Source organism: Falco punctatus (assembly GCF_963210335.1).
Source record: "Falco punctatus genome assembly, chromosome: 9".
NCBI classification, from domain to species: domain Eukaryota; kingdom Metazoa; phylum Chordata; class Aves; order Falconiformes; family Falconidae; genus Falco; species Falco punctatus.
In genome coordinates this window covers 44,258,833-44,286,635 of record NC_137589.1, presented here as the reverse complement: position 1 = coordinate 44,286,635, position 27,803 = coordinate 44,258,833, and the positions used below count along the sequence as shown (strand labels likewise).

The window sequence follows — 27,803 nt, the reverse complement described above, 5'->3', positions numbered from 1 at the left end:
CGGACCAGGCCGCCCCGCCGGCCGCTACCGGCCGCTACCGACCGCTACCGGCGGCCGCGCCCTGTGGCGGCGGGGCGGGGGCGCGGCGCGTCCCGCCCCCGGGACTGCCCTGCCCCGCCCGGCCCGGCCCGGCCCCGCTCCCGGCAGCTGCTCCTGCCCCGCGAACACCGGCACCAGGTAGGGCCGGGCCGCGGCGCTGAGGGGGAGCCGCCGCCCCGGGACCCCCGGCAGCCGCCCGCCCGGGCCGAGGGAACGCCGCCAGGTGCCGGCCGAGGGGCGGGGGGCACGGCGGGGGCGGGGGGGTCGGCGGGGCGTTGGTGTGAGGGCGGCCGGGCTGCGGACCCCGCGCCTGGCAGCAGCGCGGCGCCTCGGGCGGGGCCGCTGGTGTCCCCGGGCGGGCCGAGGGGCCGCGGAGCCGCCGGGCCGGGCCCCGGGAGCCCCAGGGGGACTGGCGGTCGGGGCCCCCCGCTCCCCCCGTCCCGGCAGCGTAAAACTGCTCCTGGCAAAACTCGTGCCAGCCCCTCCCGCGATGGGGACAGCGGGGGTTTTGTTGGCTTTGTTCTTTGCCTGGGGGAAGAATGTTTGCAAGCTCTGTTTGAAGAGAAATTCAAAAACTGTGGACACTTAAAACGTATTTAAAATGTTTCCTAGGAAGAGTGTTTTAAAAAAAAAAAAGTTATGGGGATGACTTGTTTCAAGGAGGCCTCATTAGTAAGTAGATCCTCTTTGAATAAAACTGCTTTGAATGTTATTTGCTTTTGGATGTAAAAAATCCGCCTTTGCTAACAAGGACGGTACTAGCATTGTTTCCCCTTAAGTCTCTTATTTTTCTTACTGATCGTTACAATTTCTGTTTTCCACTACCAACTTTCTGCATGATGCAAGTTTATCAGCAAAAAAATTTCCTCTGCTGGGGTATGGCATGGCTCAGCTCAGGGCACCCACTCGGCAGTCAGATGGGGAGGGCATTCCTTTAACATCTCTTGTCCTTTAGGTTTCTCAAACTGTTTTACAGAATACTGTCTAACATCCGTCTGGGCAAGCGAAGCGAAACCCAGGTACCAGGGAATAGGTCTCGTGCAGCCTTGGCTATTGCAACTGGTTTCTCTCATCTTGTCCGTGAGCCAGTTTATTCCGTAGTTGCTACTACAGAGAGGCGAGAGATGGAGGTTTAACCCACACCACTAGCAGAGCGCAGCAAGAGCCGGCCCTGTTTAACCTCTGCGCCATGGGATGGCTGCTGCCGCGTCTTAGCCCCCTGCCCACCCCACTGTGTGCCCGGTGTCTGGCTCTGGGTTGAACTTGGCTGCTCCCCTCCCAAGCAGGTAATGAGAACGCTGGCCTCTGTGCTTATGCACCAGCCCTGGGTGTCAGCATTATTTTATCTATACCATCGACGGGCCCCATCGCAGGACTGACTTGCTGGAGTGGCGAGAAGTCCAGTTCCATGGATTTCACTAGAATTCAGCCTGAAGACAGGGCAGGAATTGTAGTTACACCTCATCAGTGACATAGGTGGATGGTGAACTTGAATGTTAAGTGTTTAAATACAGGGAAGGATTTTCCAGAGGTTGCCCGAGTGTTTAGATAACTGTTTTAGTGAGAGCAGAGTACCTGCAGTATCCTCAGGAGAACGTCTCCTGCTCTCAGAAGAGCGGAGGCTTTCTCCATCTGGATGAAATTCCAGTGCTATAGGGAAAACACTGGGGAAATTGAACAGCGATCAGTCTTTGGCTGCTTCTGAATGTCTAAAGGGTGACAAGGCAAAAATGCTACTGCTAGTTTCAGCTTTGATTTTACAGGCACAAATCCAGCATGTTTGTGAATTTGTACCTTTCATCACCAAAGCAGGGATGTGAGATAGTGTTCCACAGTCAAGCTTCATGGTTCTGATAATGTTGCCAGTTGCTGCCAGCTCTAGGAAGTCTGGCTGCCTGACATGTTCCATTACAAGGCTGTTAGTGTACTTTTGCGAGTGCTTCAACCACTTACAGAATGCAGAGTGTGGTCAGCAGTGTCACTGAGTGCTTCTTCTGTGGAAGAGGTAAGACCCTTCCCACAGGACAAGAAGCAGCAGCTAGCAGTTTTTAAAGACCCATACTGAGCCAGCGCTTCTCCCCACCCCAAGTTTGGTTAAAATAACTTTTTGTTGTAGGCTGGGTGTTTTAGTGAGTCCTGGTGGGAACTAAACCATTCTTAAAATAGCACTGTGGCGTATTTTATTACTCAGGATTTGTATCTGTTTTCAACTCACTTTGCAAATACAAGCTTTCCATTTTAATTCCAGCCTCCGACATCAGTGTTGCTACTGCGTAGCGTGTATGCTACAGAGGGTGTTGGACAGGAATAGGCAGCTTCACAAACAGTTTCCCCGTTTTGCTTTGGAATCCTGACATCAAAAGAAACAGGTTTTTTTCTTTTACTTTTTTTTTTTTTAAATGAGCTGAAGTGATCAAGTTGCAGATTGGTTGTTGTAAAGCGGAACGGAACGTGGTTAAAGACAGATATAAAGTCGCTTGAGTACAGTAACTACTATCTGGGAAGAAGCAGTTGCTCTTGTTCTTTGTTCGCTTTCACAGCACTTAGGAATTGCCACGTGAATAAGTTGGTTCTGAATAAGTCTCTGCCTGATTGTTATCAAATGCTTTTCATGAAAACGCAGAAGATTCTGACACGGGCAATTTGTCGGTAACAAGTTGTGTATTGTTTCTGTTGATTAGTGGTTGTCTGATTCTCCAAACCAGGTATTTGATATCCCTTCTAAAAAATTAAACTGAAAAGAAAATTGTATATATGGTTATTTTATATGTCCACTTGTAATCTCTTTTGAATCCTTTTAAACTCAAGACTCAAAAAGCGTCTTGTGCAGTGGCTTTCACAGGTCACTGCAGTTTTATGTTAAGAAGAAAGCCTCAAGTTATCTTTTTTTTGTGCAGCTTATCTCTTTGTGTACCTCTGTCAAGTCATTTGTTCTGCTTCTCACAGCATTAGTTTGAGTCCTTGTCTTTTCAGTCTTTTAATCGCTTCAGACACTAAGATGACTAAGGGAATTGGAAAGAAATGTTCTGGATGATTATTTCTTTTCCCATAAAGGTGATAAACTTGCTGGAGTTTGCAGCTACGAGCCATGATGGAACTATTTTTCCCGTATCAGGCACAAGCTCCCTAGGTGGGGATAGTGCACAGCTATTGAGCCTAAAACTGTGTTGTGTCAGTTTGTGAAGTATTTTTCTGTGGGAGGCTCCAAAAACAGTGGTAGTGTGCAAAGGCGATGCAGGCAGATACAGTCCACTGGGCACAAGAGCAGAGAAGCTGTCATGCTGGTTCATCAGTATCTTGTCTCTGACGGTAGCTCACAGCAGATGTTTAGACAGAGGAGGAGAATGGAAAAATACACCGTCAGTTTTCTCAGGTCTGTCCTGGTGATTTCTGGCAGTCAAGAACTGTTGTGATTAGGGATTTCCTGAAGTGAAGGTTGCTTTCAGATGTTTTTAAAGGAAGGAGAATAAAAGTAAATTAACTGGCGGTAAGGAGTGTCTGAACAGACTTTATATGCACCAGGCCTGGACTTTAGAGATACATTTATGCTTCTGCCTCATCTTGGCTTCCCAAGAAATCACAGATGTTGGCAAATTTCCAATATTTACATTACGTCCTACAGTCTTCAGCTTCCTGATAGTAAAAGTACACTGATTGCCAGAGCAGATTCATCAGGCCTGTTATTAGCTGTTTGGCACACTGCTAGGTGACTTTTTCTGTACACGTACCATTATGTTCATACCCTCCAGACACAGCCACGCTGCTGGTACGTGCTGCTGGTAACAGTGAACGCTGCTTTTGCTGTAGCACAAGTCCTGTGATGTCCATCACTGGACAGAGGTGCTCGGAGTATCGTCTGCTGATCCAGGTGTGTGTCCAGGGCACTGGAAGAGAGCTGCCTGATAATATGTCAGCATCAAATCCCACCATAGAGGAAATCAGATCAGACAGTGTTCATAAGATGTCAACTTCTAGTATTTCACGCTTGTTCGGTGAAGGAAAGCATGGTCAGAAAAGTTAGGAAAGGAGGCCTTTCACAGTAAGCCTCTGACTCTGCAGGATTGCCAGGTGTTTACCTCTGATTATCCACTGATGATGCATTGGCAAGGTTAAGGAGAGCTCTGACATTAATGGAGTTAAATAGAGCTGTAGCAGCTTTTTCCTGGGGTGCTTTGCCTGCTTGGCAAACTGAAAATGCCAGATCGCTGACAGCTGAGGGAGCGTGGTGGTGCCGCTGACGTTGGAGTGGTTGATTTGGTTGGTATTCTGGAGACTCCTGCCTGTTCACACTTCCCTCTGGAGAATGACCTGTATTTTAGTTTGTCTGCTTTTCCCCACTTTGGGATGGACTGGAACTTAGCGAGTAACTGCATCCTTAGTCAGGATATTCAAAGCAGGTTGTCCGTTTTTTTTTTTAATCAAAATTTGGGATGTGATGATGACTGGGTGGAAGGGTTGGATGGTGTGGAAGATTATGTTTTTTTACCCCTTTTACCTGTTTCACAGTGTTCTTTTCTGACTACAGGCTGTGTTTATGGTCTTTCCCTTCCTTTTCTCGTCTTTTGTACCTCTTTCACCTCCCACAGAGAACCTGAAGAGCTGGAACTGATCTCAGCTGATGTCCCAGTACAATTGGGAGAGGGAGAAACAACTGCCTGTATCAGGAGCTAGTCAGTCAGTGGGATGCCATCCAAAAACAAAGTTTAAACATATGTTATTTACTGAATGTTTCCACACACAGTAAAAATACAACTACAATTCAAAAAAGTGTCTTTAAGGAGGAAATGAATCATCCCGGGATCCTTTGGGACAGAGAGAGGCTGCTGCGGTGAGAGGTAGCACTGTTAGGACTTCCCCTTCTTTCAGGCTGCCTTGCTTTGGGAATGCTTGGCGTTCCTCAACACCGAAGCCTGAATCCTACTAAAAAGAAAAGACCCCCCCTCTGTTAATGGCTTTGCTATGAGGAAGAAGGGTGTGAATTTGGCATGTGTTTATGGCATTGCCCTCGTGGCTGTGTGCCCCGTGGGTGCAAGCCGGGTGCTCCTGCCAGGGCTGTGGGGTTCTGGAGCTGAAAACAGCCTTCCTGCAAAGTTGTGTCCCTTCAAGCCAGAGCCATTAACGCGGTGGCCACCCCTGCGTATGTGAGGAGAACTGACAGCAAGGTGGGCAGGGGAACTCTAGTAAGTCTGCATGTCTCCACATTGATGTGTTTGGAAGCAGGTGTTTGTGAAGAAAACCACTTCGTGTGAAATGGGGGAGTCCTGTCTCCTCCTAGTGCTGCTGAGGAGGAGGATGGTGGAGACGTGCAGAAGCTGCCCGCACTTGTGCATGCCGGCTGCGGGGCTGGAGGGAGCTTTTGATCGTAGCAGCAGGTCTGTCTGTTTTGCTTGTCAGCAGGTAGGCGCAGGTACCGAAAACCTACAGCGGCTGTAACTCTCAGCCATGCCTCGTGTTCTGATCGTTGTCCCTGATCTAGAAGCAGCTCTTTGCTTTTGAATGTGTATTAAGTGAACTAATTTCTGTTAATTCTGAGTTGCCCCATGTGGAGGTTTTTGAGACAGAAAGGTAACTTCTCTGTGGAATTGGTCTGGAGGGCAGGGGCTCCCTGGGGTGGTTTCGGTGCAGTGACCCTGGGCTCCTGCTGCCACAGCAGCAGAGCGAGCCCCGGCCGGCAGTGGGCTTGCTGGAGGACTTGACCATGCTGTGCTGCATCAGTGCGGTGTACCGCCACATTTCATCTACATGCTTTCATATCCTTTATGCTCAACCCTAATATTTGCGTGTACTTGCATCGTACATGTAGCAGTGGCTTATTGTAAGTCCTTTCACCCAGTCTCCTGTGTCTGATGCTATGCTTACAGTGCAAGACCATGTTTCATGCTTCCCTTTTAGATTTGTTTTAGGCCATCTCTTCTGGTTTCCGCCTCTTCTCTGGTAATAGTGTATTACTCTGTTCTTCTTTGGGTTATGGATAAAGGATTGAACAGGCTTCTGTACTAGGGAGGGCTGTGTTGGCTAGTTCTCAGAGGATTGCTCTGAGGGTTTGCATAAAGTTGCAGATGATTTCCCCTGCACACAGTCAGGACCTGGTGACTGGAGGAAGAACATCTGTGTCATTTCCCCGCAGCTGACCACAGGCATGTCTCCGCTGTGTCCATCAATGTGCTTTGGCTGTCACCACCAGATATCTCTGTGGGACATAATGGGGGGTGGTAGTCCTATTTTAACATACTGGATTATGTTTTATGGGTTATATAAGCACTCCCTTAAGATGTCTTTTCAGGACTGAACAATGATTTGCATTTGAGTATAATTCAGGATTCACTTTTGCTCACAACTGAATGTAAGTAGTCAGTGGTTTCCACTGATCCGTACTTATCTATGCTGTGTGTATTTAAGTGCATGATTCAGCTCTCATGTATGCTCTTAAGGTAGGGCTTTTAAACAGCTGATTGTATCAGCAGATTTTCTCTGGGTGTGTTTCAGATGGGAGACCTATGTAGTCTCCGAAAGTTTCTCCCATGTAAGTAATAATCTTCCTAATTTACATCATTGCAACTGAGAAGAAACTCAGGCTTTTGTGTTAAGTTTTCAGCCTTGGTGCATTGGGCTGAACCCTCTCTGTTTACCACGTGGATCATATTCAAAAGATAGAGTGGCCAGAATAGAGCTGGCATGACTCATAGTGCAAATAAACAGCTGGAAAAAGTGAACAATACTCAAATCATCTGGGTGTTCTAATTTGCCAAAGTGGTTTAGTAGGAATTTTAACTTATGAATGCAAAAGCCTACTTGCCGGTTGTACAGATAATGCTGTACTTTGTGTCCACGGCTGTTGATCTGAGTTCTTTTTGGAATCAGATGCGTATTTAAATGAAGGGGGAAGCTGCTGGAGGGACAATGCCAGTCTGAGTTTTTCAGATTTGTGGCTGGCTGCATCTGTTAAGATGTAGCTGCTAGGAATACCATTAACTGTGCTGCTTCTCTTATAGAGAACTGAAATAGTTGATGGAGTCACCATGGCTAGGGTGGGAGGAGGCAGTTCTGTGCTAATTTTTTCTTGTCCCAAATAAGCTTTGTTTACTAGCTGCTTCCAAGGATGGAAGGAAAGGGGTTGTTTTTAGTTTTATGTGTATGTGAATTTAGGGCTGTCTGGAGACTGGAAACAGATCTAATCTATCGTTCTAGGTATTTTTCAGTGCATATCACCTTGGCAACAAAGCTGAAGTCCCACCAAATTTATTTTCAGTGGTTTACAGAAGAGTTAGTCATTATGTATACTGTTTTGGCAAGGATGGTATAAGGAAGAGACAAGTATTTCTGTTTTTGATATGCACTGTCATCTGCTGTTCATAGTGTGCTGAGCTGTCTTCCTTTCTCTGTGTTATCGTGTCTGGAGTTTTTTATTGTCAGTACTTGAATCATTCTGTAGCGTTCACTGTCGCAATCTTTGTAAATTCATCAGAGTTTTTATGAGTTGGCAAAGTATCAGAGAAAAGAGAAATGGCTATGTGGGCCGTCAGAAGGTATAGATTCTCTTCAAAATGTAGAATCAGCTAAAACTGAAGCAAGCAACAACCTTTATTTGTGGTACATTTTATCTCTTCAGTGTCATTATTTCAGACAGTGATCTGGAGAATGCAGCTCTTACTCTGGGAATGTTACTCTCTCAAGTACAACCTGTTGATTTCGTTGGGATTGGTCACGCTGGTAGGACTGTACCATTTTGCCACCTGCAGAACACAGTGACTTACAGATTTCCCGTTGTTGCAGCAGAAGTACAGTGGTGATGTACATTTAATAGAGGTGGAAGCATGCTGTGAGACAAGGGAGTCTTTTCTTTTCCTGAGGAGATATTATTTCTTTGGAGCTGTCCATATTCTCCAGGCAATTTTTGGCAAATAAATAGAGGAAAGGAGAGAATTAGCTGGGTGGAAATGCAACTGTTTGCCCCCAAGGTACAATAAGGATTGGTGCACAAGAAGCATTTTTCCAGCATGAATCTTGTGTGGATACAGACTCTACTAAGATTTACTGTTCTCCCCATATTTTAAAATGCAGTCTGTATTTGCAACTTATTTTGCTGCTCAGTAAGTATTATCCATTAAAATAATAAACACAGCCTTTGCCATCTAGAAATACAGAAACTGTTCCAGAAGTAAGCAGCAGGTGGTTTAGGTACTCCGTGGTGTAACGTTGTGTTGGCTGCAGACCTTCCTGTGTGGGTTTTGTTTATGCAGCAAGTTTAGACAAATTATCTGAGCCTGCCATGAGCCAGACACTGGAGCTGTAAATGAGAACAACCACATGGTGGTCTGGCCGACCACCACTTATTTCACAGTCTCATTTCAGCCAAGCTTGCCTCAGCAGCCCTGTGTAGGTAAGTCCTTGCTGTATTTCTGGGTATATATGAGTGTGAAGTGCCACAAATTAACTGTAGCTCTAAAAAAATATTATGCTCATTTTTCTCTTGTAAGTGACCAGTTACTGAATAAAAGCTGCAAGGAGAGTAAAGTGTTGTACAGTGGCTTCTTGAATGTGAGGAGATAGAGTTAGCTCTCTGATGCATTGTGAGACAAAAGAAAATAAGGCCCCTCACCCCACAAGCACTGTTTCTTTTAAACCAGGGTTCTGTTAATGTAGTCATCAGAGCTCTGGGTTTCTCTGTTTCGTGTAAATACTCGTTTAAAATTGTTCTTTCCTTTGCAAGACATAGACCCCTTTACAGCTGAGTCTATTTAAATGAAACGCTGCACCTATTTTCTTTTTCACCCACTATTTCTACCAACAATTTTCCACCTCTTCTTTTCTGATTGCCCCTCTTCAGTAAGTATCTAGGAAAAAAAACCCCCACCCAGAAGCATCATTACTTCGCCTAAAATATATACATGCTTTTCATGCTCTTAGAAGCATCAGAGTACAAAGTGTTGTGAGGAAAGCCCTGTAAGCTAATATTTTCTGTGTCATACAGAGGAACCTGCTACTAAATATTTACACCCATTCCATTGGGTTTAATCTTGCTTTACTAATTAATTAACTTAAAACCGGTTAAAATATTACCATTACTGTCTTGTGTACTTTGTGTTGTGGAATACTCTGGCAATACCAGAAGTCGGAGGATGTTTTTGTTGAGCGTGTGCATTCCTTCAGCTTTGGTAAAGCTGCTCTGAATGTTTGAGGTTGAGTCGGGATCAGACTGGAGCTTAACAGAGTAAAGATTTTTCTCTCTTTCCCCATTCCTCCCCCTCCCAGCACTGGATGATATTGTCTTGTAGAAAGATACTTCGGATAGTATTACATGCTTTAGGTGGTGGTAGGTGTGAAGATGGGATAGTAAATTTGATGTGGAGGAACTAGGCATTAATTATTCCCATAATGGACTTTGCAGTGCGGTGAGGTTCGGTGAGAGTCTGGGCTCTGTGCATACTGGTTTTTCTTGAAGGGAACAGGGCATTCCTTTCAGGATAGCTGTGCTGGGCCACATCCGAGCAGCGCAGAGCTGGGCACCTTCTTGTTAAAAAAATTTCAGAGTAAAGACAAGTGGTGGAAGTGCTGATGGCATTGGTTTGTGAGGGTGTAGAGTGACTCCGTGACAGAGGAGTGGGAGGCACAGCCACAGGGATGACTGTAAAGAGCATAAATGGGAGCACTTAGGGGAGGAGGCAAATAACTGTTTATTACAAATCGCAGGGTGGAAATAGGAAAAGTGTTTTGGGTTGGATACCAGGAGAGAAAACTGCTGATCGGAGGTGGTGGAGGCATCAGCTGTCAGGGCTACCAACAGCACCCTAGTGGAGAGGGTGCACAGCAGGGTGAGAACGTCGGGTTTGCAGAGCAGGGAGGCTGCGTGGTCTCTCTGACTTTTCTGGCCTTTCCTCTGAAAGAAGCAGCTTCCAGCCTCAGGAGAATCATTCGACTCTTCCCTGAAGAAACAACCTCTAAATTTTGCCGTTGGCCTGTGAGCCAGCCGCAGACCCCTGCAGTGTCAGCATCCCTCACGTACCAAGTCTCACGTTTTGTGTTTGGTCGGTAGGGACTATATCCCTGGAGTTATTCCTATAGGCGGCTCTCCATTCTGCAGTGTTCTCAGCTAGGCCTGTCGCAGTTGTGTTAACTGCACATCTGGATACCATAATAGTTGTTGTCTTCCACTGTTTGCTCAAGCCATTGGACTTCTTTTCTTAAGTTCTTGTTTTCATAATTATGCAACCAAGTGTCATTTAGATGATCCATCTGCACTGAAATCCTGTATTCCAAGCCCTTTCCTTGTTTTCCTTAAATAACTTCCCTTTGCATAAGATGTTGGCTCTCCATCACACCCTTTCTGTGGCTATGCTGGACAGTTTTTATTAACATCAGCTTGAAATATGCCTTTTCCCCATGTCTCCAATAGGACACCCTTTTGGATAGGGTCCTGGCAATCTCATCTGGCATACGCCCGCGATAAAACGGCCAGAGCACATCTTTCGGCGCCCTGATTTAACAACGCAACATTTGCTGACGGCAGTAATAAACCATACCAGCTGTTGGAGTACATCACGCTTACTCCCTTCAGACACACTTCAGATTAGTTTTTACCAGGGAGGTCTATAACACACAATTTATTCATTGTAGCCCTCTTTCCCTCTTTTGCCTCTATTTACATTCTGCAGCTAGTTGGCAATGCGAGCTTGGACCGAGGGCAAAGTTTATAAAATGCCAAGTTAATTAGAAGATCCTATAAAGTGTTTTTCCACCGTATCATGTGTGCTTGTGAGGATATATCTGCAGATTCCTGTATATCCTAAAATGGGATGCTGACAGAGAAGACTACCCTAGGTCTTCTCCCCATCAGTCTGTGAAGTTTGCCCAAATGCGGCACTATGTGTGTATTTTTATTAGTAAAAAGTCCAAAGTATTTTTCCATTTGGAAGGGACCCATCTCTTTCTAATGTTGTGCAATTTAGTCATCCTGATTTGGGTGTGCTGCAGCTGCAGAAGCCTTTCCCAGCTGGTTTCCTCAGAGTCAGAGTTCTAACAATTTTTTCACCGGGTCTTAGACCTCTGACACTCTGAACTTCCTTCACAGAGATCAGAAATACCATCAAGACTAAGACATTGTTTTTATTATCTATTTCAGTTTGAGAATTTTCAGTGACATTTTCAAAGGTACATTAACTATATCAGTTTGCCAGGGTGATATTTCAAAACAAAATGCATGTTTGGATGACAGAGAAGCAGTGTGTTGTAATGAGAGAGAGAGAGAACAAATGGTCTCGTGGAGAAAGCACAGATGAAGTGAGGTCTGCTAGATCCTTCATGGAAGTTTTGTGGTGGAATTCAGTGAGTGGAGGATCTGGCCCCTTAGTTAAGTGTCTTTTGAGAGATTCTGAAAGTGGGAACTTCAGAGTGTCAGTAATTTATCCCTGGGAGCATTAAGAGCAAAAGAGCAGCAGCACAACCCCATGCAGGCATTAGGTAGGTTCCTCCTAGCATTCTTGTTTGACCCTCCAGTACGACCGCGTACCAGGGAGCCTGACTGAGGCAGTTCTCCGCGCATCCCTTGGGCAGTGTTTGGCAGATGCTATCTCACAGGCCCTGCTGGTTGTACCTGCAGGAGCCATTCCACCGCTGGTGGGGACACAGGGCTGCTCTGTTCCTGGGGTGCCACAGTGGTAGGTTTACTGCACAGTTTACTTACTGCAAACATGTGGAGGATGTGATAGATTGGCTTGCTGAAGCGTGAGATGGTTGGAAGAGTAAGCTCTTTACTGGTGGCAGATCATTGATACGCTACGATCAGCCACGCTGTGTTGTAATTCCGTGGAGCAGAATAGGTTTGACGGCTGTTATGTTCCTGTCACAGGGTCTTGCTACACCTTCGGAAATAGTTGGCTGTGAAATTATTGAATAAGTTCTTATTCTGTCACAGACTGCTAATGCCCTTTTGCTAATGTGCGCTGAAGTACATTGGTCCATCTCAAACCCCTCCAGACTGTATTACTCTGGTAGTAGCCTGTGTGGAGGGCGCATTTGGGCGCAAGACACACAAAGCACGTGCTGAATTTTACATCTTGCTCAGACAAGTTCAGAGAGATGAGGCCACATTCCCTCCATCCTCAGGTTACTCAGTTGTATCTCAGTGCTCCTCTGTTCTTCTCATGTCCAAAATCCCTTCCCTGCAGCCTGTGCCATCTGGAACAGCCTCCCTGTTCCTCTGTGTCTCATCAACTTTCCAGTTCTCAGCTGACAAAATATTGTCTCTGTTGCTGATGTCTCTTAATTTCTTCCTCTCTCGTTGGCCTTGTGACGAGCTGTTTGGCTCGTTGGAACATAATTGCGCTGTTGGCTGTAATGGATAGCATATTGTCTTGACTTACTGCCTGCTGGGATTAAGTGTCTGTAAATGGCTGAAGGAGTCTCTAGACTTCCAAGAGGACTGTTTGCACAAACACGTTACGCCCCTGTATTGCGGAGGGGGTGGATGTGTTTGTCCCTGATAAAAGATTGGCTTCTGTGGTTCATCTCCACTAGCAGGAGGAGGAGGAGGGAGCTGGGACTCCCTGCAGCCGCTGCAGAAGGGAGAAGCCCAGTTGCTGTTAGAAATGGGCAAACGGGACTTGAGTTATATTTTTCTCACCATCTTCTGTGTGGTGGCTCTGAAGCTGAACTCTGTTAGCTCCATGTCTGTTGCAGGGCTCGGATATGTTGTTACAGCAGCTGTTGTGCTTTCAGCTGTGGTAAGTGATTAACATCACAATTAAAGATTGAAAAACTTCTGTTTTTCGATCACTTTTACAAGAGAGTTTGACTCTTCTCTTTGTAAAGGGTTTGTCCAATTTTATAGTGGGAATTTGGGAGAAACGAAGCCAGGCTGACTGGAATCATGACGATAAAGTTCATTGTTTTCCACCTTTGATACCTGATTTCAGCTTAGAAATCACTTTGGTAGCTAACTTGCTATTTTGCTTTCTAGTTTGTAACATTCTTTATTTCTGCCTTGAAAGCTGAGCATATTGTACTTTTGTCCATCAGCTACTGTGAACTACCTTCTTTGCCAAAATACTGGATGCTTCTAATATAACTTTTAATTTTTTCTTCCTTATTATCTGATACCGCTCAAAGGCATGCTGTAATATACAGACAACCTTCCTTTCTCAATATGACAGAAACGTGTTTTTTTTCTTGCAGCATTACCAAAGTTAATTCTTTTATATTATAGTTATAGAAAAGTGTTCAATATGTTTGTTAGAAGAATGGATTGCCTATTGTTAATACATTCCACAAGTATGATAAAACACATATTAAACCAAAATGGCAACGTCCTTAGGACAGGGTGTTGTGTATATTGGTGTATTTCCTGTAAGGGGGCAGTTACACAGAAATACTGAAGTAACATGTCAGAACAGAAGAGATATAAGAAACCTGTTATTTTTTTTATCTAACTCTCTGTTGATATTCACAACATTTTCCAGAAAGAGCTGGCTAAGATCAGACAGGGTTTAGGAAACTAAATAACGTTGGTGCAAGATGTGCAACATGTATAGGTAAAAGATTTATTTCCTACAGTCTTGAACATCATGCATCATTTATAGACAAGAACAGTCAGCAAGGGAATTAGTCTTTCACTTATGTGTTGTATTGAAAAGCTATAGGTTAGTAAAGAAAATACATAGAGTAAAATCCAGAGAGGCAGAAAAAAGAGAAATGTAGGAAAGAGTAAGTCAGGACTGAGCCAGGAAGAAGAGTTGATTGGAAGTAAAAATTAACAGTGATCAATTGAGAAGGATTTTGCACACACCCCCACCCCCCCCCACCCCCCTTTTTTTTTTCTTCAAAATTCAGTGCAAGAGCAAAAAGGAAACTTGCCACTTGTTGCCTGGAACAGTAGTGAAGAGATCAGGAGCAGTGTAATGTAAACACGTGCTTCCCTGCTCGATGCACATTGAACAACACTCTCTGTCTCGCCCCTAGCCTGTCAGCATGGTGGAACACGCTGAGTTTTCGAAGGCTGGGAAGGAACCTGGCCTTCAGATCTGGAGGATCGAGAAATTTGATTTGGTACCAGTGCCAAAAAATCTGTATGGAGACTTCTTCACAGGAGATTCCTATCTGGTGCTGAACACCATCAAACAGCGGAGTGGGAACCTGCAGTACGACCTGCATTTCTGGTTAGGTAAGCCTGCTGGGAGTGCCCCTGCTGAACTGGGAGCCCCGGGTGAACCCCGTTCCTTTCACTACACCAGCTGTTACCCAAGGAAATAAAACCCTTGGTGTTTATTGGAATGGGTGGTACAGTGAGAATGCAATTTTGGGTGCATATAGTGCTGCTCCCCTTAATTATTTGAAATGGTTTCTGCAATAGTGAGTACAGCCATCTCCGTACCTAGAAATAGCTTTTCCTGATCAAGATGACAGAATAAATCCCTGTTCTCCAGAGGCTCACAGGGAAAACAAGATCTCACATGAAAGGGGCGGCCAACATCTTTCTGTCTGAAAGGATAAAGGTTGGTTGTTGTCCTTCTGACTCTCTTGGGTGTGATTTCCACCCCCACGCCCCACCTCCCCTGAAGTTCAGACCTCCTAACTGGCCTTCTGCTGCAAATCTCACCGGGTAACATGGCGAGGCTTTCTCCACAGCCTGCAAAACTGAAACTCTGACAATATTGTAGTTTAAGCTGTGTGAGATACTTGCATGGTGGCTTGTCGTCTCTGCCATCTGTCAATAGGTTTTCCACACCAAAGACTTCCAGAGAGCCTGGCAAACTGCTGTGGAACTGGTGCCCCACGAGTATCTACACCTTTCATAAAGCCTGATAATATCTTCCCACAGATTCATCTCTCCATTGTTTGCTCCACAGGAAGTTTCCTTCCAAGACAGGGTGAAAAGCAAAAGAAAAGTGGATGATAGGTATCAGAGATGGCTGTGAAGCAGTGGGGTTGCAGCACTGGTGATGGTACTGTAAGCCTGCCAGAAACACAGAGTTTATGTTGCTGTTTGAGGTTGTTATTAGAAAAGTTTGGAAGTAGCAGTTCTTGCAGACCTTCCTGGAAACTAAACTTCCCAGGAATCTGCTTTCTCCCTGGTGTTTTCACACGGTTTAATATAGGGGCAGGAACCCTGCATTCCCTCCAAGTTGTCACCTTTTAATTTTGTAGGAGATGAAAGCTCACAAGATGAGCGTGGGGCAGCTGCCATATTCACTGTCCAGATGGATGACTACCTTCAAGGGAAGGCTGTTCAGCACCGTGAAGTACAAGGACATGAGTCCTCAACTTTCCTGGGGTACTTCAAATCTGGCATCAAGTACAAGGTAGGTGATGACTGGGTCTTTATACTACTGGTCTGAATCAAGTTTGCAAGAAATGGCATCCTGCCCACTGCCCAGTTCTCAGAAGAATGAGGATTGCCCTTTTTCCAGTTGCTTAAAAACCATTCTCAGGCAGATGTTTTCAATGAGTTGGAACTGACAGGGTGGAGAACAGCAGATCCCAGTGGGAGAGCTTTGGCTGAATTAGTAATACACAAGCAAAGCCCTGGGAAATTTTAGGAATCGAGGCTTTGTTTTTCTTCGAGAAGCAGAGGAAAGAACAGTCCCAAGACGTCTGGAATGAATTTAAGAAACAGTGATCTGAGTTAATGGGAAACGCCTACCTAGTAGATTTAATTTATCCCCGCTTACATAACAGTTTGACCTTCCTACTCTCTTTTTCTGTGCTTAGCCCACCTCCTCAGCATGTGTAATGTTTTGGTAAAGAGGAATAATAGTAGTGGGAGTTACTCTTCCATGCCATTGCAGTAAAGTGGAATAGAAACATACAGTCAAGAACAGTTCTGTTTGTTAGAAATCCAGAAGCACAAGGAAAGTGATATCAGGTCAAATGCTTGCAAGGTGCTTACATTTCCTCATGTCTAAGACTTCCCTAGTCTTTCTGTTTTGCTTATTTCCTGCTTTGTTGTTATTTTCATACATTTGAATTTGGTTGCCTTTTTTTTGAGGGTAACTGACATGAGTCCTGTTGCCTACATTGGTAAGTAATTCCAAGTGTCTATCAGCAGAAAGGGTGAAGCTGGGATAATTTCTGGTAGGCAGGATGTATAATACACATGGAAATACACTCTTCACCCCACCAGTCCTATTAAATCCTATTAATAAGTCAGCTTATTGTGATCTTTTTCAAATGTTGAGAACTCCAGCTGTGTTGTATCAGTGTCCCCTAGGCACGATGGGAATGGGTAGCCAGGATGTATTGATGTATGCTACAAAAGCCCAGCCTGGGCAAACTAGCTGTCTCTCAAAGCTGCTGCTGCCCCTCTTTCCTGTGAGAGGCAAAAACTGCTCACTGATAGCAAATCAATAGGATTTTAATTTTTTGTGAAGCAACAGCACAAGTGTGAATTGTTCCTTTGTTTTCCCGTAGGCTGGTGGTGTGGCTTCTGGCTTCAGACACGTGGTTCCCAATGAAGTGACTGTGCAGAGGCTTCTGCAGGTCAAAGGCAGGCGAACTGTCCGAGCGACGGAGGTCCCTGTGACCTGGGAGAGCTTTAACACAGGGGACTGCTTCATCCTTGATCTTGGCAGTGTAAGTACCATTGAAAGACAGGTTTAGCAGACTTTCAGGGGCAGGAGACAGCTGAGTAGTTCACATAAGGATTTTTTCCCCCGCTGTGTTGAGCATTCTGAAACCCTGTTTAGCCAGTCTGACATCTTTCAGTCCCAGCTGTGCTGCCATCGTGTCTGGAGAGCGGGTTGGTATGCTCTGACAGCTGCATGGTCTTTCTCTTTTCCCTCCAGAACATCTTCCAGTGGTGTGGCTCCAACAGCAACCGCCAGGAACGGCTGAAGGCCACTGTCCTGGCCAAGGGGATTCGGGACAATGAGCGGAATGGTCGCGCCAAGGTCTATGTTTCGGAGGAAGGATCAGAGCGGGAGGAAATGCTTCAGGTTATTTGCTTTGTCCCTTTGTCTGTGCTGGAGTGGGAAGGGCAGTGTGGAGGCGTGGGTGGGGTGGGTAGGTGGGCTCAGGAGTGTGTGTCTTTACATACCAAGTGTTAGCGGATAAACACTCAATTCAATGCGGACTTGGTCCTCTGCACCACTAGGACAGCAGAATGTATTTTCACTGTTGTTGATCTAGAAGTTTCTTCTAGTTGTTCTTGTGGCTGGAGGGTCTGGGGAACAGAGATCCTTTTGGACTGGCTGGTAATGTTTTTTCGCTCTCTCCCAGGTCCTGGGACCAAAGCCTGCTTTGCCACCAGGAGTTTCTGATGAGACCAAAGTTGATACAGCCAACAGAAAGCTGGCTAAGCTCTACAAGGTAACAAGAAACCCTGACAAATAACCTCATGGAGAATGGAGTGATCTTTGCGCAATTGGATGCAGTTGTTTCTACCTCACTCTGCAGTTAGCTTTTTATGAAGTTTTATGTGTGAACCTTGGTTGCTTACCCTGCATACCCATATGCTTTCTATTGTCTTTATCACCACTTCTGATTGTAGTGAGACAGCTGGGACTTCCCAGGAATTTTTGAGGGAAAGGTGGAGTGTGAAACAAATGGGGAAAAGGGGGAGTTCTTTGTGTTATCGGGCTCGTGTTAGGAAGATGACAGGAAAGAACTAGAAATAGTGAGCCTGAGAACCAGGATCTACCCCTTTCTACATCCAGTGAGCATCACAAAGGATGATTTGAAAGTAACATTTGACATTAGCTAGTCTAAGTGTAGAAGAAATTCCTCCCGAAAAGTCTTGGACGCTTCTCTACAGCAGTCTCTGGTAACGATGTGGTGAGCATCTGCCCAGATGGTTTGTAGTGTCGGCCTTTACCCCTTAGTGAGTGCAGGAGCTCAGAGTATTAAACCCACGTGCTGCAGGGAGGCGTATTCAGTTACCAAGACTGTCCCCTCCAGTTCTTGAATGCAGTTGGTTTGCATTAGAAGATATTTCTTGGCTGCTTGTGCACCAAGGATATTTACCATTTTGGATCTATCTTTCTTTGGTCCCAGCAGTGTCTGCTTTGCTAAAAGTACTTGAAATCTTCAGAGTAAGTCTTACGTTTTTGTCACACTGTTGCTGTGTCAAAGATATCCTGTTCGAAAAACAATAGTGCCTGAAGCAGCCAATGCATTCAAATTTATTTCCCTTCTACTCCCTGAGTTTTGGATTATGGCCCTGAAGCTGGAGTGGAACACAGGGTGCCGTATCTGATCTCCGTGCTGGGTTATTGCAGGTCTCCAATGGGGCTGGGAACATGGCAGTCTCCCTGGTGGCAGACGAGAACCCCTTCTCCCAGGCAGCCCTGGGTACAGATGACTGCTTCATTCTGGACCATGGCACAGATGGAAAGATCTTCGTTTGGAAAGGTACCATAGGGATGCAGGTGAAGCTGCACATGTAGGAGCTTTATCCAGTTACCAGTCCCTGCTTCCTTTGAGGGGGGTTGGGAAGCGAACACGTGGTGGTGGTGGTGGTGGTGGTGGTGGTGCTTGTCAGGGCAAGTGTGGGTAGCGCTAACAACCTCAGAGAAGAACTCTCATCTGAAATGTCAGGTGCTGAGGTACAGGGTCTGCAGGGTAGAGAATTAAAGGGAGGGTCCTGGGAACCAGGAAAAAAATTTAATACAAGTAGAAAGGCAATTGTGCTCTCCCAGCCGTCACAAAAGGCATAAAAGAGCTTGTACAATTGTCATTTGCGATTTGGCATCATGTAGCTGGAAGGCTGGGCCCTCCTACTGTGGCAAAAAGGAACTGCACCTGGGACTGTTTCTTCTCTGGGTATGCAGAACTTCTCAAAAGTTGATTTCTTTTCTCTCTCGATTTTTAAAGGCAAGAGTGCCAACTCTGAGGAGAAGAAGGCAGCACTGAAAACAGCTTCTGAGTTCATTGATAAGATGGGTTATCCAAAACATACCCAGGTAAGGGTGTGCGGCCCACCTTACAGCCACCCCCAGACACCGCTGGCATTACTTCTCTGCCACACAGGTCACTGACTCCAGAGCACAGCTCGTGTGAGGTGGCACTAGTGCTCTTCCAAGCAGCTCCTGCTTTGAGTGACCTGCTCTTCTGCAGGGAGAGATCGCAGTTTGCTCCTGGGTTAATGCTGTCCTTATGATAGCATTTACCCCAGCACAACTAGTCTTTAACATGTCTTCCTGTTGGATACTGTTTTACCTGTTCCGTGACCTCTTCCCAGAGAGCGGAGGAGAGCAGGTGTAGATAAACCTGCCCTTCTTGTTCTTAGAGAGATGATTCTAAAGGCTTAACATCCCTTCAGCCTTCCTTAGAACTTGCCTGAGACAGACTCTGCATCCCTTGTCGTACTGAGACCCACGTTGTTGGTTGTGATATATGGACCTTCCAGAGGCTTAAAGATAGCGTAACATTGGCTTGAAAGAAACAGATGCCTTCAAACTAGTGGTCACAAGCAGTGAACAGATAGTTCAGGTGTCATTTCTCTTGGCAAAGCTCTGCCCAGTATGATAATAGCTGGAGGTACTATTGATTGTGGTGTCCGTGAGACCTGACGCTGCTCTTAATGCCCCATCTCGGCAGCGAGCGTTTCACTGCTGGCATCTCCAAAGGGCTGTGTGGCGCGTGAAGGTACAGACTCAGGTTGTGGTGCAACCGGAGACACTTTATTGTACAGAGAAGCTCATATTTGTATCTCAGCCCGGTTACAAATCCCGGCTGTGTGTGCCACCAGGCTCGGGGCAGAAACCACTCATGCAGTTACATAGCTATGTATCACTACCAGCAGGCAGACACCTATTTGCTACTAGATAACCATGTTTATCTTTCTTACTTTCCTTCACAATATCCAGCTGTGCTCTCACCTCCTGCCAGGTCAGACATTCTCCAGTCTCCTTTCATACATCTCTCTTCAGACCTTCCCTGTCCTCTCCCGGGGCTGTACCAGGCAGCCTGGTGGGATTCTCTGGCAGCCTGAAACCGCCGCTCACACGAAGCAAGGAGTAGGCAGAGCTGGGGCTGTGTGGGGTGGGGGCAGGGCTGCTCCTGATGGGCTGGCTCATTTGTTTCAGGTCCAAGTCCTCCCTGAGAGTGGTGAGACCCCGTTGTTTAAGCAATTCTTCAAGAACTGGCGGGACAAAGACCAGACAGAAGGACTGGGGCAGGCTTATGTTTCTGGTCACGTTGCCAAGATCGAGAAAGTACCTTTTGATGCTGCCACCCTGCACACCTCCAAGGCCATGGCTGCCCAGCACGGAATGGAGGATGACGGCTCTGGCAGGAAACAGGTGAGCAGTGTCAGAATCCCTTTGGGAAGGTTTCCAGAATTGTCTTTGCTACTTGATGGCATCCCTGCAAGAGCAGCGAGACAAGTGGAGCCCTGAGAGCCATCAACACAGCAGTTTCCTAAGTGCTGGGGGAATTTTTAACATCAGAAATACCAGCAGGGTCTTGAGAGTCCTGCAGCTCAGTGGCGTAGGTGAGCTGTTAATTTTGATGCCAGAATTTCCCTGGGGGCAATGCTTCACCCAGCAGTGTGGACCCAGATGTCTTCCTCATTCCTCCTCCTCCTCCTTGTTATTTTGGCTATTGCCATCACACGTGTGATGGGCGATAGTCTCAGCACCTGTCTCTTGAGCCTGGATGCGTGCATTCGCACACAGAAGCAGCGGTGGAGGTGGGCTTGGAAGGGCCGAGTGCTGTCCTGTTGGAGGACCCACAGAGGTCCTAGCCAACCGTATGCTTGGGAAAAGTCCCAGGTGAAGCCTAAAAGCTCTATTCCCGACTGTCTGACTGAGAGAAATAGTACCTGACCGTGTCAGGGGGCAGCGGTGCTGGCAGTGCCGGTCTGCCTCGATCTTCCGCCGCGTTTCTGGTTAAATCCGCCCGCGGGCTGGGAGCTCGCAGCAGGATGAGCTGAGCCACCCGTGCCCTCCGCCAGGCCTGGCGCAGGATGGGGAATGCCGGGCGCTGGGCAGCGGTCCCCAGCAGGTGGGGCCACACGACTGCAAGTTCTGGGAGCTGAATTTGGGAAGAAAAGGGAACAGCAGCTCTGTCAGGGAAGTGCTTATTCTGCTGTCACGCTGCACTCAGAATATTTCTGCTTCTCTCCTTTTCTAGATTTGGAGAATAGAAGGCTCAGAGAAAGTGCCGGTGAATCCTGCGACGTACGGGCAGTTCTACGGAGGGGACAGCTACATTATCTTGTACAATTACCAGCACGCTGGGAAACAGGGACAGATCATTTACACTTGGTAAGAAAGATTTCCTGATGCAAGTCAGGAAACACCGGGGCTATGTGGGGCTGAGAGTCGCTTCTTTGAAAACAGATCCCTGCTGGTTCCCACTTACAGGGGATCCTTGGGGGATAGAATTTCACCCTGGATAATATTCCTTTGCAAAGAAAACACTACCAGGGTCAGGAATGTTTTGTTTGGGCCAAGATGGGGTATTACTGCGCTAGCATTGTTTTCTCTCCTCCTCGCCTTCCCCTCCCCCAGTAGTAGTTACTCCCTTCTTTGGCTCAAGCTCTGTTTCTTCTTGCAGAGTTCCTACACCTTTTGAGACCATTGTAACAAAGTTTTGACACTCTGCCACCTCGGCTGGTGGATTGTGACTGTTACATTCCCCCGACTGTGCCCTGAAAGGGGAGTTTCCCGGCAGGCAGCCTCACGGTGGTCAGCAAGTGGAGGGGGCATGGGCAAGCTGAGACCAGAAGGGATGCAGTCTCTGGGGGGGCTGCCTGTGTAGTTCCTGATAACGTGCCACTGGGCAGGGTTTTAACTAGCTGCTAGAAAGATAAAGGGAGATAAGCACAGATTCTTCGTGCCTATTATCTAGAAAACATTCTTATCTTCCTCTGTAATCACTGTGTTACAATATAGGATAATGAATTTCTCCTTCCTGTTGAATTAAGTGCTGCTGAGGTTTGGTAACAAGGGTTTTCCTTACCTCCTCTTGATCTCTGTAAGGGGTGCGCATGCTGGGGGGAAGGGCTGAAAATAAAACTCAATTTTTGCCATGTCTTTCAGGCAGGGCGCCGATTCCACTCAAGATGAAATTGCAACCTCTGCATTCCTCACAGTACAGCTGGATGAGGAGCTGGGAGGCAGCCCAGTGCAGGTAAAAAACCCAAACCCACAAGTCCCTGCGGGAATAGATAAGGTTACATGTACCATTACAGGACACCAGTCTGCAGTGGAGGGGTGGAGGCAGGCAGGGGGACCCTCCAGCAGTGGTGTGGGTGGTATGAAGAGGCTGTGTCCCTAACCGAACCAGCTATTACACGAGAAAGTTTTACAAGTGGCCTGTATGAAACAGGAGGTGTTTTACATGTTTTTTCTTACCTCTGTGCCAGCGGATCACCCACCAATTAAAACGAAATGGCGATTGTGAGAGCTGGGTTTAAACGCTGCTGGTTTTGGGGGGGGGTGTTAGTACCAAGCACCTGTGACAGCGAGGTGCTACATGGATATTCCAGCTGGAGAGACGGTTGTAAAGGCCATTTCTAGTATATCTTTCGCTACTCTTCAACAGCAGCTTAGAGCTGACAGCAAGTTTCTTTTTCTCTAGAAACGAGTGGTGCAAGGAAAAGAGCCTCCTCATCTGATGAGCATGTTTGGTGGAAAGCCCTTGATTGTTTACAAGGGTGGAACCTCGAGGGAAGGAGGTCAGACAGCACCTGCAGAGACGCGGCTGTTCCAGGTCCGATCCAGCACCTCGGGAGCTACCAGAGCCGTAGAGGTATGTGGAAAACCAGCCGGCTTGCATGGTGTGTGCGCACATAGGCTGTGGTGGGATTGTGATCCCTTGGGACAGAACAAGGGCCAAATTGTTTTGGTTTCCATCAGAAAGCTCACACTTTGAAAACGTTACAAACTATTAAAAGACTCCTCTTTTCCCATGGATAAGTGGTGATAACAATTATTTTCCAATTCGTTTATAAATGTCCCCTTGAATACATTTAAGCCATTTTCTCTTAAGACCCCACAAGATGCTGCAGCCTGCACCCTTTGACACTTTTCAAATACTGTTGAAAACCATGAGGACATGGCTATCGGACTTGTTCCCAGCCTGAGTGACAACGGTGCTGAAGGCAGAAAGTGCTCAGTGTCCTGTACGCAAATAGAACCTGTGCCAGGACATCTGTTTGGAAGAAAATGCACACAAATTTTGAAAGAAAACCCCCGCCCCGTGCAGCAGCAGAAGGGAGACAATCCTAGTAGACAGCTGCAGGTGAGGCAAGAGCTGGTTTACATCTGCAGCAACTTACTCAGTTGCTAGCTTCAAGATGGCGAATCCTTGTTGACAAAGAGGAAATTACATTAACGAGCAGCCTCAGCAGCGGGGACACTGCTCTGCAACGATCTCCCCAGCAAGTTCTTGAATCTCCTGTCATAACCATAAAGACTGGCAAAATGACACATCCAAGCATTCTTACCATAGATAGTTGTAGATTACACACATTTATTTATTCTTCTCACATGATTAAGTCTAACTCATCACTCAGATACAGGCGAATGTACAGCACATCTTACAGCCTCCCATGCCTGTATGGAGTCTCTTGCCTGCAGTTTATTCAACAATCGGTACCGATTTTTATTTTGAAATAATGGGCTCTGTGTAGAGGACAATTACATCTGACACACGCAACGTTCTTTCTTTTCAGCTGGATCCTGCTGCCAGTCAGCTGAACTCCAATGATGCCTTTGTCCTTAAAACTCCCTCTGCTGCTTACCTTTGGGTTGGCCAAGGAGCCAGCGACACTGAGAAATCAGGAGCCCAAGAGCTGCTGAAGATACTGGGAGCTCGCCCAGTACAGGTTGCTGAGGGCAGAGAGCCAGGTGAGGGAGGCACAGTGGAGTCTGAGATCATTTCTGTGTAGCTGTGTGTTCTCAGTAATTATTTCATGGATATTTTTGTCTCCCAGAACAAGGAAATGTGGACATAGGCACAGAGGGGCTTCTCCTAAGTATCTTTAACGGCACGCTCATGTTTGTAGGCCTTTGGGACTTTCTGACACAGAAAAGTGCCTCAAGTCCTACCCAAACCGTACTGCTACTGTGGCTTCCATGAACAGTTGAAGCATCAGTCTCTCTTTCTCTTTTTCAGATAATTTCTGGGTGGCTTTGGGTGGAAAAGCTCCTTACCGTACCTCTCCCCGGCTGAAGGACAAGAAGATGGATGCTCACCCCCCTCGTCTTTTTGCGTGCTCCAACAAGAGTGGGCGCTTCACCGTGAGTATCTAGAAAGTTCGTCAATTAATTCAACGTCTACCTGACAAAGCTGGGAGAAGCTCAGCCCCTGCCTGCCCCGAGCCAGCTAGCAGGCTGCTGTCACTGGTCCGCCTTTGCAGCGCTGCCTGCAGAAGGAAAGCAGCAGCACTGGTTTTCTGCAGAGACACCAGTGAGTCCTGCTCTGCCGTTGTATCAGTGCAGCGACTTTCTGAAGCATCAAACTGGCCCTCCCCTGTTTAACAACCAGCAGTCAGGCTCCTCGAATTTTAACTCGTGAATCTTTCAAGTATAAAGAGGCACGAGTGCAAGCCAGTTTCTCTGTGTAGACAGACTGGTTTTGTGTTCTGTGGTCCAAGGGTGCTTCTGTAACACGGCCCGAGTTGCATGGTCGGACACCCCCCGCGGCTAGCTTGGTGCAGCTCACCAACGGTGAAACTAGAGCCTCTGCGAACTGGCTTTCTTCTCTAAAGGTAAAACGGTGCCTGAAGCGTGTACTCATCTCAACCCGGTGTTTTCCAGATTGAAGAAGTTCCTGGAGATCTGACTCAGGATGACCTTGCTACAGACGACGTTATGCTCCTTGACACATGGGATCAGGTATGTCACATTTATTGCCTAGTGAAGAGAGGAGCAAGGAATATGCTCAAATTGGCTCTAGACTGAGACCCAAATTACAGGAGCTGGGAGAGTTGTATTACTGAGCCCTTTCATCTTCAGAACCCAGAACAGATCACCTCACTAGTGACACTGAAGAAAACTTACACCTGGAACTTGAGAAAAGTTGGTGTCCTGCTGCTGCTTTGGCGGGCTGAAGGAACAGGCTGTTGGGTATCGCGTGTACTCGCCCGGCCTGTACACTTCTCAAGGGCTGTATCCTCATCACAGCTGGAAGGGACTGGGAACCATTGTTAAAATTCAGCAGTTTAAGATACCGACGCGTTTTTTGTTATTTTTCAGTAACAGACTGCATAAATTGGCCACAAGGCAACCTAAGAGATGAACTTCGTATGTTTTATGTAAGAACTTTCAAACATCCACTACTTTCTCCTGATGTTAAGCTAGTATGTAATTTGTTCATCTATCTACAATTTATGTAGGTAAAATGCAGTCACAAAACTTGTTATCTATGCTTGAGTCACACAGGTCAACACTCCAGCCACACCAGCACGAGGATGTTCTTATTCTGTGCCGTGCTCTGTTCACTGAAGCTTTATCTAAATTATTCTTTCTTTCATAAAGAGATCAACTGTTGCTGAAATAAGCTGTTGTTTTTTTGTTTTTTGTTGTTTTTTTTTTAATATTTAGGTCTTTGTATGGATTGGGAAAGATGCCCACGAAGAAGAAAAGACTGAGGCACTGAAATCTGGTAATGTCACATTTTCCCTAACTGTTTCTTATTTCCCCACTATCTGATCAAAGGGAAGGCAATTTAATGTACTGAGAAACATACCTTAATCACAACATAAAAGTCAGTGTTGTGATCAAACAGATCCCATCTCTCCAGAAAGGAGGATCCCAAGGGTCAGAGTAGAGGTGCAGTACTCAGACACACTGTGCTCAACCCCCAGCACTGAAAACCTGTCCTTGTGGGGGCAGGCGGGTGTAGGCTGCCACGGTATTACAGCATTTTATAATCCTGATGTCAGTTTTCTACAGACAAGTGCCAGTCTTCTACGGTTTATCAACACCTGTTAGAGTGAAAACTGTGCGTTTTCTTTTGTTTAAATAAACAATCTAAAATTGTAGCTCTAGCAGCCGCGTAGCCCCCAGTAAGCTGTTTCAGCTGCTGCTCCGTAAGCCTTGTACTCTAAGAGATTTCCTTCCCCTTGTGTGTTTTCAGCTAAAAGGTACATTGAAACCGACCCTGCCAGCCGCGACAAGAGAACGCCGGTGACCGTGGTGAAGCAAGGCTTCGAGCCGCCGACCTTCTCCGGCTGGTTCCTGGGCTGGGACGACGACTACTGGGCTGTTGATCCTCTAGAGAGAGCAATGGCAGATGTGGATGTCTAAGGAACAAGTTTTTTCTTTTTTTTTTAATGGAGCAAGTTTAGTGCCTTCAGTGCCTTCAAGAGCTACTTCCTCCTGCAGGATGCATGTTAACGAGGCAATGATGTTAATAGCCAATTAGCTGTGCAATAATTACCAAAAAACAATCATGACCAGTCATTGACCCACCTCCTTGCTTTGGTTATATTTAATACAATAAAGCGCCTATGAAGTATGTGAAGAAAAGAAATGGTGGGGTTTGTTACAAAGGAGAAAAACATTAAACAGAACCTGTAGATCTCACATCTGAACTTGCTTGAAACAAGTGCACCTGAGGAAACGAAACCTCCTTTGTGCCATCTTTTGCACATGTGCTTTTTACTAAATGGTTACAGGAATTATTTTGGGGGTTTGGGGATTGTTTTGCTCTTCACTTACAAGAGTTATTAGCATTTAAGACCCTGATAAATTAACAGTATTTACTTTTTCAGAAAGTCACTGAGGCAGCAGCGTGGGGTTTTTTTTTATTCAGGATGAGAGCAAAAAGCCTGCTCCTGGTGTCAACAAGAATTCACAGGGGTGGCCACCTGCAGCAGCACGAGTGGGATTTACAGATTCACTGGTCTTCCCCAGGGATTAACCTCAAGCTGTGCAGTTACTCTGTTTCCCACTTCAAGCCTGAGAGCACAGTAATGCTAATTACTACAGCTTTGTTAACAGTACCTCTCCCAGCAAAAAGTCAAGCTCTGCTTACACTACCTGAAGTACTGAAAAGACGTAGACAGGTTATTGCCTTTATGATGCAGAGGAAGAAATGTTCACAGCAGAGGCAGAAAAGAAACCGTGCCAATTAGCTCAAGCCCTTCCAAGCCCTAAGAGTGACAAAGGCACAGGTGAGCAGACCTTGTCCTCATCAAGATACCTGTTAAATACACAGCTGACTGTAGCAGAAAGTTGGTAAAATGAGTTAGGAACTTCATGCCAGCAGTGTGAGAAGGGCACTTAAATCATTGAACTTGGCTTTTTGTTTTCGTTGCCACCTCCCAATAACTGAAGATGGTGATAGCCTAAAACGCCTCCCCCCCAATGCAGGCTCTCATGCTTCTCATTTTAATCTACTAAACAGGTACAAAATATGAGCACAGTTTAACAGGCTTCCAGCTTAAGGCTACGTAAACTGAAGATTACATGCTTTTGGTATAAGCCCTCAGTTTGACAACAAATGGTACACATCTTCAGAAACAGCATCAACAAGTTAAATCACTAATTTGTTAGAACAGATACATACACAGCACAGCATCTTCCATTAAATGTCACCACGCCCTGCTCGTTACAGAGATGTTACGTCCTAGAGGAAATAAGGTTTTAAATCTGGATAAAATGCAGGGGTCAATACTTTGGCTTTTTAAAATCATTTTTAAGAGAGAAAGGGAAGAGGCAGACCCAACAACTTTTTACTGCTTTAAAGCAACATTGAATCCATACAGGCATGCCACCCTAACAACAGAACAGCCTATCGGGACTGCAAGCATGTTGTATCCATAACTACGGCATGTTTATGCCATTTCTGTGCAGCAGAACAGAGATGGAAAGTTCCAC

General features: G+C 46.3%; 1 protein-coding gene across 4 annotated transcripts; it reads left to right on the top strand.

Annotated features, from left to right (window-relative positions):
- The first annotated feature begins 94 nt into the window (after positions 1 to 94).
- GSN (gelsolin) lies at positions 95 to 26,392 on the top strand. Of its 4 annotated transcripts, none has more exons than XM_080402880.1 (18): positions 95 to 177; positions 652 to 711; positions 13,993 to 14,194; positions 15,178 to 15,332; positions 16,441 to 16,602; positions 16,815 to 16,964; positions 17,248 to 17,337; positions 18,246 to 18,378; positions 18,841 to 18,929; positions 20,055 to 20,270; positions 21,103 to 21,236; positions 22,014 to 22,104; positions 22,555 to 22,725; positions 23,651 to 23,825; positions 24,094 to 24,218; positions 24,738 to 24,815; positions 25,524 to 25,584; positions 26,059 to 26,392. In XM_080402880.1, exons 2-18 carry the CDS (start codon positions 679 to 681, stop codon positions 26,226 to 26,228), a joined length of 2,235 nt encoding a protein of 744 aa, XP_080259006.1. In that variant the 5' UTR covers positions 95 to 177; positions 652 to 678; the 3' UTR covers positions 26,229 to 26,392. The 4 variants fall into 4 exon arrangements, with proteins under 4 accessions (XP_080259006.1, XP_080259009.1, XP_080259008.1 ...); XM_080402882.1 differs by lacking the exon at positions 95 to 177 and adding an exon at positions 182 to 262; XM_080402883.1 differs by lacking the exon at positions 652 to 711 and having other exon boundaries at positions 123 to 262.
- Positions 26,393 to 27,803: the final 1,411 nt, after the last annotated feature.

Bases quoted from the DNA above. Each gene is read 5' to 3' on its own strand.
- GSN (XM_080402881.1), top strand. From the start codon at position 12,624: ATGGGCAAACGGGACTTGAGTTATATTTTTCTCACCATCTTCTGTGTG. The intron at 18,379-18,840 runs GTACCATAGGGA...CGATTTTTAAAG, and splicing joins AAAGATCTTCGTTTGGAAAG to GCAAGAGTGCCAACTCTGAG. The intron at 24,219-24,737 runs GTGAGTATCTAG...GGTGTTTTCCAG, and splicing joins ACAAGAGTGGGCGCTTCACC to ATTGAAGAAGTTCCTGGAGA.